The sequence below is a fragment of the Kogia breviceps genome, chromosome 3 (assembly GCF_026419965.1).
Source record: "Kogia breviceps isolate mKogBre1 chromosome 3, mKogBre1 haplotype 1, whole genome shotgun sequence".
NCBI classification, from domain to species: Eukaryota; Metazoa; Chordata; class Mammalia; order Artiodactyla; family Physeteridae; genus Kogia; species Kogia breviceps.
This window is the reverse complement of record NC_081312.1, coordinates 155,299,996-155,313,290: the sequence shown is the minus strand read 5'-3', so window position 1 is coordinate 155,313,290 and position 13,295 is coordinate 155,299,996. Positions and strand designations below refer to the sequence as shown.

The following is a 13,295-nucleotide window of genomic DNA, read 5'->3' as shown; positions in this document are numbered from 1 at the left end:
CCTAGAATTCGGGAAATATTAACTGACCCGGTATTTTCAGTAGCTCGGAGGGGTGAGCGCCTTTGCTCGCAGTAGAGGCCTGGAATCTAAGAGGTTACGTTTCTTTACCTCCAGCTGGCCTTCTTTCAGCTCCCCGGGCTCCCTGGCATTCCCTTGCTGATCAGAAGAAGCCCTTTTGGGCAGAGAAATGAAATTTCACTTAGTAAGTGTAGTCTGATTGGCAGAAAGAAATCTTTGAAAACTGGGGGTTTATCAACAAATATATAAGAAGGTCCCTGGGTGGGGAAAGCAGATTCCCTTGGATTTATTCATGGTATTTTGGGCTTAGCTTTCTGCCCCCAACTTTAAAGGTAAACTCCTGATTCATAGAACCCCAGAATCTGCTTGCGCCCAAGTGTTCAGGAACCGTTTGCTAAATGGAGCTCCTGGCAGTTAGCCCCTTCCTGGAAACTGGGTTCCCTGCCCCCATGGCCAAAAATGCCTAGGTCTAGAAGATTCAACAGGTGGTTTCACAACTGCCAGGCCTGACCGTTGTTGCAAGGATGCAAAAAGGTAACACTCAGTCCCCTGGAGGGCCGCAAATACAAATAAGAGGCATGTTAAACCTTAACCTGTGTTAGCCAAGTGCACTCTGCTGGCGAGCCCTCCCCTTCACTCCTCTGACACTTTGTCCTCAGCTGTGTGTCCTCAACCTTTACTCCACAAATTCATTAAGCAGAAGCCTTTGGGGGTGGTGGTGCTCTGACTTGCTCTCCCAGAAGACTCTGGAATGAATGCCCCTTAGGGTATGGCTAGTGGCTTTCAGACTCCATGCCCCAGCTGTTCCACATGAGAATGTGCAAGGACAGCCACTAGGGAGGTTCAATGCCTTCTGAAAAGAGTGCTGGGGGTTGGGAGTGGGCCCCCTGGGCATTGCAGAAGGCTGAGGGCCGCCAAGTGGAACAAGCTGTGTCTGAAGCTATGGCTGCAGGCACTGGACATTCCAAAGGTGGTGGCTGCCTCTCCAGGCTGACCTAGTCGCCAAGGCACAGCCTCCCTCTCCTCCATGCCAGTGGCCAGCCGTGCATAATTTGGGTGGGACAATAGTGAATTAATCCGGCCTCCATTTTAGTCATTCTTTTATTCAGTGAATGCTTATGAACCCCAACTCTGGGCCAGATTCTGGGCTGGGAGTTGGGGATCAAAGGCACACGGGACACCCTCCCTCCATCTTGGGTTGCTCATGGACTAGTAGAGCAGACCCTGGCTCTCTCTGTGAAGACAGGGACCGTGGCTTCTGAGAAACAGACGCTGCAGTAATCTGGAGCTGACCGCCAAGGTGCTCAAGTCCCCATGGTTCCGGCCCTGCCTCTGCCTCCAGACCCTCTGCTCTCTCCAGCCACACTGGCTGCCTTTCAGTTTCTGAAACATTCTTTTTTAAAAAAAAAAAAATTATTTATTTACTTTGGCTGCGCTGGGTCTTAGTTGCAGCACTAGGGATCTTTTAGTTGCAGCAAACTCTTAGTTGCAGCATGTGGAATCTAGTTCCTCAACCAGGGATCGAACCCAGGCCCCCTGCATTGGGGGCGCAGAGTCTTAACTGCTGGACCACCACAGAAGTCCCAGTTTCTAGAACTTTCTAAGAGCAGTTTCTTGCCTCAGGACCTTCGCACATATTGTTCTTTCTATCTGGAATACTCTTTTTTCCTACTCTATGTATGCCTGATTTCTTCTCACTCTTCTGGGCCCAGCTTAAATGTCACCTCCTCAGAGAAAGCTGTCCCCTAATCACCCTCACTGAACGAGCTCCCCACTGAACTCCAGCCACAGTTATTGTCTGTCACCTCACCGTGTGCTTCCTTTTGCTTCTGGAGGGTGGGAACCATGTCTCTCCTCTATCATCAGGGCTTCTGCATCCTTAGTATACTGCTGGCATGAAGTAGATGCTCCATAAATTTTTTTGTCTGAGTGAATATCTGCCCTGTGTCTGGTCTTGTGATAAGAGATTTACAGATGTTAATTAATTGAATTCTCACTACAAACTTGCTGTTGTGCTACTGTCTCCATTTTACAGATGAGGAAACAGGCTCAGAGAGGCTAAGAATCCTGCTCCAGGTCTCACAGCCAGTAAGAGGCAGATCTGGGGTTGCACCCCACAGCTGTGAGCTCCCAAACCCCATGCCTTTCTCTCTGTCAAGCTGGGAGGTGGGTAAAGCTTTCCTTTGGACAACATTCTATCGGATATGACCAAACGTTATAAAGCGGAGGCAATGCACACACATTCTCTTAAACTTAGACATAGGATATCTCTTAACTAATTTGTCTCCCTCAGATTATACCTGGGAACCTGAGGCCCTCAGAGGACCAGGGACTTGTCCAAAATGATAAGATGGTGAATGACAGAGTAGGCAGGACCCCAGGGATCGGGAGTCTAACACTAAAGAAAATAACTCCCGACAGTTAAAGTAGAGGGACTCACTCTCTCAGGTCCTCACGTCTAGGTCTAGAAGATTCAACATGTGGTTTCACAATTGCCAGGGTTTGGAACACAAGGGCAGCTTCTTGCCATTGCTTGCAGCCGAGGAGGCAGGCAGCCACACTTTTGATTAGGTCTCTGATGTTGCTTGGTGGCCTCGGCTCCTTCCTGCAGCTTGGTGTGGGGGCCAGGGTCAGAGAAGTGGCCCAGGGGTCTGCCTGCATATCCGCTGAGTGGGCAGCCACTGGAGTCCAGGTGGCCCAGCTCATCGCCCAGGGAGATGAGGCCCAGGGAGCTGGGAATGAGGACCAGCCTCTCCAGCCAGCTTCCTCATGGGCAGGGTCTGCCCGGGGCCTCAGGGCCAGGTGAGGGTGTGGCTCCGGTCTACCCCTGTGCGCGGAGGGATAGCCATCTTCTCTCAGCCCCCTGAAATGAGCAGCCACTGGAGATAAGGCCAGCCAGTTGCCCCACCTCTAAACTCCCTGGAACTGAAATGGCAAAGCTGGTGGTTCAGGAGAGCTGGAAGCTCAGCTCAGGACAGAGCTTTAGGAGGTGGAGTCTGCATACGTGCTCTCAAGTTCCTTGTTGATGAGCAAATTTCAGGGCCATGTGGACAAAGGTCAGGCTTTGCCAAATATTTGTGACATTGTCACACTCAGGGCTGAAGCTGGGATTTGATGGTGCAGAAAGGAACTTTTCCTGCATGCTCTGAGCAGTCTGGCTTCATGCTCCCTGGTGACCCGAGCTCTGCTCTGTTTGAGCCATAACAGAGCTCATTAGTCCAAGCCCCTGGCCCTCAGCACTGTGCCTGGGACACGCTCTGCTGTGCAGAGGAATTGCCCCCAAGGGAAGGCCTATGTGAAACCTGAGAAATAATCCAGTTGCCTGGTGAGGTGGTGAGCTCCTCATCACCAGAGGCATTTAAGCAACACCTGAGGAGCTTTGCTGGGGACTTTGCCTGGATAAGGGGCTTGGACTAGGCCTCTTTCAACTTACCCCCTCCAAGGGGTGTTTGATTTATTTTCCATTCAGGAAACACAGATTCTTTTCCCTTCTTGTCCTAGAGGCAGACATGGCATCAGGTTCTTCCCAGACAAAGATCACAGTGTCGATTTCAGCCCTTTCAGAGGCAAAGGGAGCTGGGCACGGGGCTAAGGATCCAGTTCCTCAGTCCCTCTCCATAGAGGGCCATATAAAGACAAGAGCCATGGGCTCGTAAATAGACAGACTTGCTGGGTAAGTGAGCCAAGCCCGGCTGAGGCTTTGCCCAGTGCTGACCATGCCACCTTCCTCCCAGCCAAGACCAAGGATCGGCGTGGCGATTGGTGACCAGATCCTAGACCTCAGTGTCATTAAGCACCTCTTCACTGGGCCTGTCCTCTCCCAACACCAGGATGTCTTTGATCAGGTAGGACATTGTGACATGGCTTGTCCTGGATCTCAGTGGCCTTTGTTGCAAATGCCACTAAGAAAATGCCCTTTGCCTTCTGTTTCTGATAGAGGTAGTGCCTTGAGGGCTCAGAGATTTTACTCAGGTAAGGTTGGGGGGTGGCTGTGAGACAGACAGGCTGGCAGGAGGTAGCCTTGGGACAGCGCAGGGTGGGTTCCTGGGTGAGAAGAGTGTCAGTTCCTCCACAGTCCTAGGCCCTCCCCAGTTGTCTCTGAGGTGATGCTCTCCAATAACTGGTTCATTTCCTCATTTTAAGCTGGTTGAGTCTCTGCTTGTTCCAGGCCGGTGCTGGGCCCTCCAAGGGAGGGAGCCATGAGCCCTGCCCTCCAGGTTTGAGTCCAGCCTGGGAAGAATGGACAGCTTGGCCCAAGTGCCCTCTGTGTTGCCACCACTTTAGGAGTCAGCCTGAAGGATAATGAGTGATGGACGTGAATTTACTTCCCTGTAAACGGTCCAGTGCTTTGGTGTGCATCCTCTCTCCCATTCCATGGGAGGAAGATGATATATATTGAGTACCTCCTATGTGTCAGGAGTTTTACACACATCTCCTGTTCAATTCTCACGACGACCCTCTGGCATAGGAATGGAATCCTCATTAGATGGATGAGGGTCTAATCTGAAACGGGACACAATTCTCCCAGGTCGCATGGCTATAAGGATTGGAGCTGCGGTTGGAACTCTGGCCTTGAGAATCCACAAGTGCTTTTTCTGCTGCACTTCACTGGCTCAGAAACCGCTTCTTAACTTATGTGAAGGGGATTGGTGTAGACTGCAGTACCCCCTGCAGACCGGAGTCCACCCCTGGAGGAACGCAGCCATCTTCACTGCAGGCGGGGCCAAGCTTAACCAGGCAGCTGTCCCAGATAGGAGCTCCCACGCTTTGCCAATTGCAAGTCCATGAGGGGATGAAGCCCCATCGGGAAAGATGACACATCTCCCCAGCTCGATGAACAGATGACAGAACTCAGAACCAAAGTCCTGAGAGTTTGAATGAACTGGGATAAGTGACAGGGGACCCAGAAAGCTGGCCAGGCTGTCTCCTGTCAGTAGGAGGGGTAGCACAAGGGGCTTTCCCCTGTGTGATCTTTCTTCCTCCGCATCTTGGTCCTAGCCAACTCTCAACAGCTTCATGGGCCTGGGTCAGGCTGCCTGGAAGGAGGCAAGAGGATTGTTGCAGAACCTGCTGTCCACCAGCCAAGCCAGGCTCAGAGATGACACGGAGCTTCGGAAGCGGTGAGGAGCCCGTGGACCATGGCAGGTGGGGAGGAGGGGACCTGGCTTGTCGGAAGAGGACGGTGTGGTCGTCGGGGACATTCTGAGTCACAGGTTGGCTGCCTTGGCCTCATCCAGCCCTGACCTGGGCTGCATTTTGATGAGAGGGCTCTGGGCCGACTGGGATTACCTCTCTGTCTGGACTGGGGTGTCCAGGCCATGCCTGGCCAACTGGCCCACTCCCTTGTTCACTCAGCCGTTCCTCATCAGCATCATTTGTGTCCTTGTCTGGTTTCCAAACAAGGGGTAATTTAGCCCGTTGCCTAGAGTGGAACATAGAAGCAGGGGAGAGGCAACTTGTCTTTAGTGGGTGGATGTCCATCCTGGGGTGGCCCCAGGCCTGTCTGGAAGTGCTCGCTGGAGATTGTGAGCAGGATTTGGGCCATGACCTAGGCTGAGCCTGTGAATGACCAAAGCTTGACCTTGAAGCCCCTTGTTCTGTGTTTCAGTGCATTCACCTCCCAGGCTTCCGCCACGATGCATCTTCCGGCCACCATAGGTGAGTCCAGTCTCTTTACCAGGATGCACAGGGAGCAGCTGGCTGCTCAGGGGCAGGCACAGCTTGAGCAAAGGCCCGGCAAGCTGAGCCTGTGCGTGGGAGGGGTGTCCACCACTCTTTTGCAAATTCCATTGTCTGTTTCAGGAAGTCTTGGCTTCTTGTTTCTTTTTTGTTTCTCAGTTGGGAGTTCTCAAAACGAATTTTTAGTGAGGCATCGCATGTCGGTCGTTCATGTCGGGCGTGCTCTCCCAGCCCCTTCCGCCCACCCCTCCTTGTTCTCCTGCTCCGATCCCCCCCTCGGAACTGGCCCTTCTCCGACCTGTGGAATCCAGGTCACTGACAGCATCCCCCGACCTTTCCCCCCGCAGGCGACTACACGGACTTCTATTCCTCTCGGCACCACGCCACCAACGTCGGAGTCATGTTCAGGGGCACGGAGAACCCGTTGATGCCCAATTGGTATGTTCTGGACCAGTGTGTGGCTAAGTTCCAAGTCTGTCTTTACGTGCCCGGCAGCATGTTGTCCCAGGAGCTGCCAAGTCCTCTCAGGTTAAGGAAACTGGAGGAAAGCTAACAATGACCATGATGTCACCACTTCTGGAAACAGTGGCCTCAGACTCTGGTCCTCCTCTCCCCTCAGCCCTGGACCTGCTGTGGGACCATGGGGCCTTCCCTTAAGCTCTTTGATCTAGAGAACACGGGTTGGAATTAGACCCTGACTCACTAACATCCTTCCAGATCCTTTTGTTTGTAAGCTGTGAATTATGGCTCTGTTGGCAAGTCTTCCATGCCAGCGTTCTCCATACTTAGACTCTTCTGATGGATGAGACTCCTCAAGTGTGCCCAGTGCTGCGTTTTCTCAAAAGTGTGGTCAGCTCGAAACGGGGGCTGCATTTATTTATTTGATCCTCATAGGGGTTCTTTGGGGTCGCCAAGGCTATGACTGACAACCCCATTTCACAGGAAGGGAAACAGACTTAGAGAAGGAGCAACTTGTCTGAGGACAAACGGGGCCAAAGGCTGTCTCCTAACTCCCAGGTCAAGGCCATTGCCGGAGCCTAGAACGCAGAGCCAAGATCCTTGCCCTTTGCTGTGTGTTGTCCTCTAGATGTGACGGTTATTCAGAGCACAGTGGCAGGCACACGCCCCAGGCCGAGTGCCCTGGGCCACACACAGTCACTGGGGTGGACAGAGACTTTCCCCTCTTTTAGTGGGTGTTTCAGATAAGCTGTGCCAGAAGGGGCTGCGTCTGTCAGAACCAAGAGGAAGAAGGGGGAAGAGAGTGGGTTACGACCCAGAGAAGTTAAGCAACCAGGCCAAGGTTGCAAAACAAGGCCAGGGTGCATCTAGGACTGCAGGAGGCCAATGAGTCAAGACTCTGGCCCTGTGCATGGTCCAGGCCAAATGGGGGAGTCTCAGCCCATTTCCTTCTGCAGGGTAAGAGCAAACAGGCTTTCTCTCTCAATGTTTGATGCAAACTGGTTGGCGGCTGTGCCTTTTTTACTTTATGCATATATCCTTTATTATAAAGGTAATATATGCTTGTTGTGATTAACCATAACAAAATACATAAAATACATGAAGTAAAACACTAGAAATTTAAAATGTGCATACCATTGGACTCACAGTCTTATGTTCATGCATCTATCCTACAGAAATAATATTTGTATTCAAGGGCAAAGATGTTTACCAGCAATCTTTCTAAGGACCCAAAGCTGGAAGCAATCTGAATGGTTATTGGTGGAGGACTAGTTGAAAAATCATGGTCTGTTCACAATATGAAATGTTTTGTAGCTGTTGAAAGAAAGATTTAGGATCAAAAGTCATGTGCATGATATATATATATATATATATATATATATATATATATATATATATTTTAAAATAGATTTTATTTATTTATTTATGGCTGCATTGGGTCTTTGTTGCTGCGTGCGAGCTTTCTCTAGTTGTGGGGAGCAGGGGCTACTCTTCGTTGCGGTGCACGGGTTTCTCACTGCAGTACCTTGTTGCAGAGCACGGGCTCTAGGCACACAGGCTTCAGTAGTTGTGGCATGCGGGCTCAGTAGTTGTGGCTTGTGGGCTCTAGAGCACAGGCTCAGTAGTTGTGGCTCACGGGCTCCGTAGTTGTAGCTCATGGGCTTAGTTGCTCTGCTGCATGTGGGAATCTTCCCGGACCAGGGCTGAAACCCGTGTCCCCTGCATTGGCAGGCGGATTCTTAACCACTGTGCCACCAGGGAAGCCCCACTTGCATGATATGTGAAGTGAAGGTATTGTGTAAAGTGAGTTCTTATTTTTATAAAAAGACAAAGAAAAATATACGTGCATTCATACTGTATTAGTTTCTTGTGGTGGCTATAACCAATTACCACAAACTCGGTAGCTTAAAGCAACACAGGTATATTCTCTCACAGTTCTGGAAGTCAGAAGTTTGAAATCAGCCTCACTAGGCCAAAGTTAAGGTGTCGGCAGGGCTGGTTCCTCTGGGAGGCTCTAGGGGAAGAATCCATTTCCTTGTCTTTTTCAGCTTCCAGAGGCGGCCCATGTTCCTTGGCTTGGGACCCCTGCCTCAGATAACTCCAGCCTCTTGGTTCTGTTACCCACCAGGGTTCTTGGCTTTCCCCAAGCAATAGAAATTGACTAGAGGCCAGACAAGAAATTCAGGCAATGCTTTACTGTTACTGGGGCCTCTGATGCAGCGTGGGGAATGAGAGCACACAACAGGTTCCCTTGCTTGCTGGCTCCCTGAGGCGGGCAAGCTTGTTCCTTATATGGGGTGAGGGTAGGGGTGTGTCCAGGGGTCGGGCCAGGGGTGTGGCTTAGGTGTTCTGCCCACCCCTTAGGTGGTATTGTGTGTAGGGCACATGTGCAGTACCCTGCTTTTGCTCCCGACACCCTGTTTTTGCCCCAGGCTCTTCAAAAGTGGCCGTTGGGTTTTTTTCGTCTTTGTATCTTTTGGGTCCAGAATTTGCCCCAACTGCGCATGCACTCAGTTATTTTTAGTCCCATACAGTTTCTTAGTATTTTGTTGCTCATGGAGAGGTGTGTCCATGTGCAAGGATTGCGGCACTGCAGCAAAGAGTCCCAGGTCCCATCCTGTCTCAGTTCCATCTGCAATCATCCTAATTCCTTCTTTGACCTTCTTGCCTCCCCTTTATAAGGACCCTTATACATTTAGGGACCACCTGGATGATTCAGAATAATCTCTACCGTCTCAAGATCATTGACTTAATCACATCGGCAAGTCTCCTTTGCTATAGAAAGTAACATCTACAGGTTCCAGGGAATAGGACCTGAATATCTTTTTTGTTTTTTGGGCGGTGCCTCATGACTTGTGGGAGCTTAGTTCCCCGACCAGGGATCAAACCCACTCCCCCTGCATTGGAAGACGGAGTCTTAACCACTGGACCATGAGGGAAGTCCCAGGACCTTGGTATCTTTTGAGAGGCTATTATTGAGCCTCACACACACACATGCACACTCATACATGTACACACACATATACCTACACACATACTCGTACATACACATACACACACACACACTCACACACATTTGCATAGACTGCTATGAGCATAGAAAAAGGTCCGGAATAATAGATTCCAGACCAGCTTTACTTCCTTCAGGGGAGTGGCTGGATGGGGAGAGCTGACTAACTTCTGTGCTGTTTGAATCATTACATGTAATGTAATTGCACGCAGTTGTATTTTATAACTTAAGTCAATAAGGGGAGCAAAGGGGGAGAAGAGGGAAACCCCCAGCCCACTCCCCAGAGGCCATTACTCTGAATGGTGGCTGGCCCATCGCCTTCACCTCTCCAGGTTACGGGTGTGCACACACACACACACACACGCACACACACAGCCACATACACGTTTCATTTCTTTAGTTAACAAAATGAGACCATGCTGACTGACATTTGCGTTTTTCACTTTAATATGTCAGTGACATTGCTCCGTGTAAATAATCTTAAATCTACCTCAGTCTTTACTAAAATAGATTTTTTTTGATTAGGTAATATAAGGCAAATGCTTGATAAATTGCTGTTTATCTAACAAGATGCGAAAAATACTAGACAGTGGTAAAAGTGTACAGAAATATCAAGGGACAGTAAATTCCAGGTGGTGGCCGCCTCTGGGGTGGGGTCACGAGGGGTGGGAAGCAGAGGGAAGGGACCGGGAGGGCTACGAAGGGGGTGTTATTATTATTTTTTGGTGTTTTTGGCCACGCGGCACGTGGAATCTTAGTTCCCAGACCAGGGATCCAACCTATGCCCCCTGCAGTGGAAGCGCGGAGTCTTAACCCCTGAACCGCCAGGGAGGTCCTTATGAAGGGGGCGTTTTTAATTGGCTTAGAAAGGCTGTTGGTGCTGTGTGGTTATTTGTCTTATTGTATCCTTTTGTATATCATAAATATTGCAAAATACATTTTCAAACATTTAAAAAACTAAAAGCTACAAAAAAATCATCAATGCATGTACATAGTCCAGAATTCCAAAGGAATTTATGGGTAAACAGTGGGAACAAAGCAAGATTCTCCCACCCTGTCCTTCATCCTCCTTCGTTTCTCTGAAGGCAAAACCGTTATCAACTGCTTAGAGATTCTTTCACAGATTTTCTTCTACACAGTCAGTGCTCTCTTATTAATTTGAAAGCCTGTTTTGTGCTGAAGAGAAATTAACCCTTTGTTGTAATGCGGTGCAACTCTTTTCTCCCAATGTGGCATCTTTTTACTTTATTTGCTGTCTTTCTTGATGCAGAAATTTTACCTTTCTATAAAGTCAAACATGTCAATAATTTCCTTCATGGCATTTACTTTTATGTCGTGCTCAGGCTTTCTCCACCCCAGGAATTTGAAGATTTGGGGGATATTTTTTCCTAGTACTTCTTAGAGCCTTACTCTGCATAAATTCTGATCTATAATCCACTGGGGATTTCCTTTTGTGTGTGATGTGAGGTGTGGGTCTGTATTCGTTTCCTGGGCTGCCGTAGCAAACTACCATACGCTGCGTGGCTTAAAACAACAGAAATTTATTATCTCGCAGTTCTGAAGGTCGCAGTTCTGGAATCTAGGTTTTGGCAGGGCCTCACTCCCTCTGGAGGCTACAGGGGACGAGCCATCTCCCTACTTGTCCAGCGCTGGTGGCTGCAGGCCATCCTTCCTGGGCAGCATCACTGCAGACTCTGCCTCTGTCTACACAGGGCCTTCGCCTCTTCTCTGTGTTTCCTCTTGTGTCCCTTCTTTTTTTTTTTTTTTTTTTTTTTGTGGTACGCGGGCCTCTCACTGTTGTGGCCTCTCCCTTTGCGAAGCACAGGCTCCGGACGCGCAGGCTCAGCGGCCATGGCTCTCGGGCCCAGCTGCTCCACGGCATGTGGGATCTTCTCGGACCAGGGCACGAACCCGTGTCCCCTGCATCGGCAGGTGGACTCTCAACCACTGCGCCACCAGGGAAGCCCCTCTTTTTTTTTTTTTTTTCTTTTTACTTTATATTGGAGTATAGCCAATTAACAATGTTGTGATAGGGACTTCCCTGGTGGCGCAGTGGTTAAGAATCCATCTGCCAATGCAGGTGACCTGGGTTTGATCCCTTTCCAGGAAGATCCCACATGCCACGGAACAACTAAGCCCGTGTGCCACCACTACTGAGCCTGTGCTCTAGAGCCCATGAGCCACAACTACTGAGCCCGTGTGCCACAACTACTGAAGCCCACGCATCTAGAGCCTGTGCTCCACACCAAGAAGCCACTGTAATGAGAAGCTTGCGCACCGCAACGAAGAATAGCCCCCGCTCGCCTCAACTAGAGAAAGCCCACACGCAGCAACAAAGACCGAATGCAGCCAATAAATAAATGAATTTTTAAAAAACAAAAAAACCCCAATATTGTGATAGTTTCAGGTGTGCAGCAAAGCGACTCAGCCATACATATACATGTACCCATTCTCCCCCAGACTCCCCTCCCATCCAGGCTGCCACTTAACATTGAGCTGAGTTCCCTGTGCTATACAGTAGGTCCTTGTTGGTTATCCATTTTAAAGCTCTCTTTTTCTCATCCACTTTAAAAAAAAATATTTATGTATTTATTTGGTTGCACTGGGTCTTGGTTGCTGCAGGTGGGCTCCTTAGTTGAGGCACGTGGGCTCCTTGGTTGCAGCATGTGGACTCCTTAGTTGTGGCATGGAACTCTTAGTTGCAGCATGCATGTGGGATCTAGGTCCCTGACCAGGGATCAAACCTGGGCCCCCTGCATTGGGAGGGTGGAGTCCTAACCACTGCATCACTAGGGAAGCCCCTGGTTATCCATTTAAAATATGGCAGTGTATACATGTTGATCCCAAACTCCCTGACTAGTCCTTCTCCCTTTCATTTTTAATTTGAAAACATTTTGAAATTTACTTTGCATGTGTAACAGTGTTGATGCTTTCTCTCTCCTTCCTTCCTCAGGCTGCACTTACCAGTGGGCTACCACGGCCGTGCTTCCTCCGTCGTGGTATCTGGCACCCCAATCCGGAGGCCCATGGGACAGATGAGACCCGATGACTGTAAGTACCCTGCCGTGCTCCGCTCTGTGTCCCCACACCCTGAGTTCCATGCCTGGCACTCACTAGCCTCCCTTTCTGATACGATTCCAGCTAAGCCTCCTGTGTATGGTGCCTGCAAACTCTTTGACTTCGAGTTGGAAATGGTAAGCCATGTCTTGGTGTTTAACTGGCGTAGGGTCTGTATATACACTAGGGCAGGAGAGCTCCCTGGGATGGCCGCCCTGGACGACAGGCCGTTCCCCCCATCTCAGCCACGTTAACGGCAGTCCTGGGTCCCCACTTGGCCATCAGAAGTACTATCCATCCTCATTATTCACTGATTCCGTATTTGAAAATTCACCTACTCGCTAACAGTTCGTTTGTAACCTCCAAATCAATACTAGCGGGAGCTTTTGGGGGTCCCCTGAGGGCGTGCACAGGGTGGCAGAAAATTCGAGTCTCCCGATGTGCATGTACCTATCTGAGGTTGAACAAGGCCCTGCTCTGCCTTTGTGTCTCAGCTCTCATACTGCAAACACAAGTGTCCTTTTTACTGTGTATTCAGTGCCACGTTATTTTCCATTTTTGTGCTTTTCGTTGAGGTGCTAGCTAGTGTTCCCAAGCACAAGAAAGTTGTGATGTGCACCCTGTAGAAAACGTGTGTGCTAGAAAAGCTGCCCTGGGGCCTGATCGTGCCTGTGCCTTGAGTTCATGTTCATGAATCAACCACATACAGGCCGACCTTGTCTTACTGCACTTTGCTACATTGCACTTCACAGATATTGCGTTTTTACCAATGGAAGGTTCGTGGCAACCCTGCATCGAGCAAAGTCTGCCGGTGCCACTTTTCCAACAGCGTTTGCTCACTTTGTGTCTCTGTGTCACGTTTTGGTAACTCTCGTAATATTTCTTTGCTTTTTTTTTTTTTAAAAAAAAATTTATTTTATTTATTTATTTTTGGTTGCGTTGGGTCTTGGTTGCTGCGCGCGGCCTTTCTCTAGGGGGTGGATGGGTGGGTGTGGGGCAGGGCGAGCTTGTTCCTTATCTGGGGTGAGGGTAGGGGTGTGTCCAGGGGTTGGGCCGGAGGGTTGGCTTAGGT

General features: G+C 49.8%; 1 protein-coding gene across 1 annotated transcript in view; it reads left to right on the top strand.

Annotated features, from left to right (window-relative positions):
- Window positions 1-13,295, top strand: part of FAH (fumarylacetoacetate hydrolase) — a 31,077-nt gene that overhangs the window by 765 nt on the left and 17,017 nt on the right. The window contains exons 2-7 of the mRNA XM_059056433.2: window positions 3,753-3,863; window positions 5,017-5,138; window positions 5,627-5,676; window positions 6,045-6,135; window positions 12,120-12,217; window positions 12,308-12,360. Coding sequence (XP_058912416.1) covers window positions 3,753-3,863; window positions 5,017-5,138; window positions 5,627-5,676; window positions 6,045-6,135; window positions 12,120-12,217; window positions 12,308-12,360 — 525 coding nt within the window. The remainder of the gene's footprint in view (window positions 1-3,752; window positions 3,864-5,016; window positions 5,139-5,626; window positions 5,677-6,044; window positions 6,136-12,119; window positions 12,218-12,307; window positions 12,361-13,295) is intronic.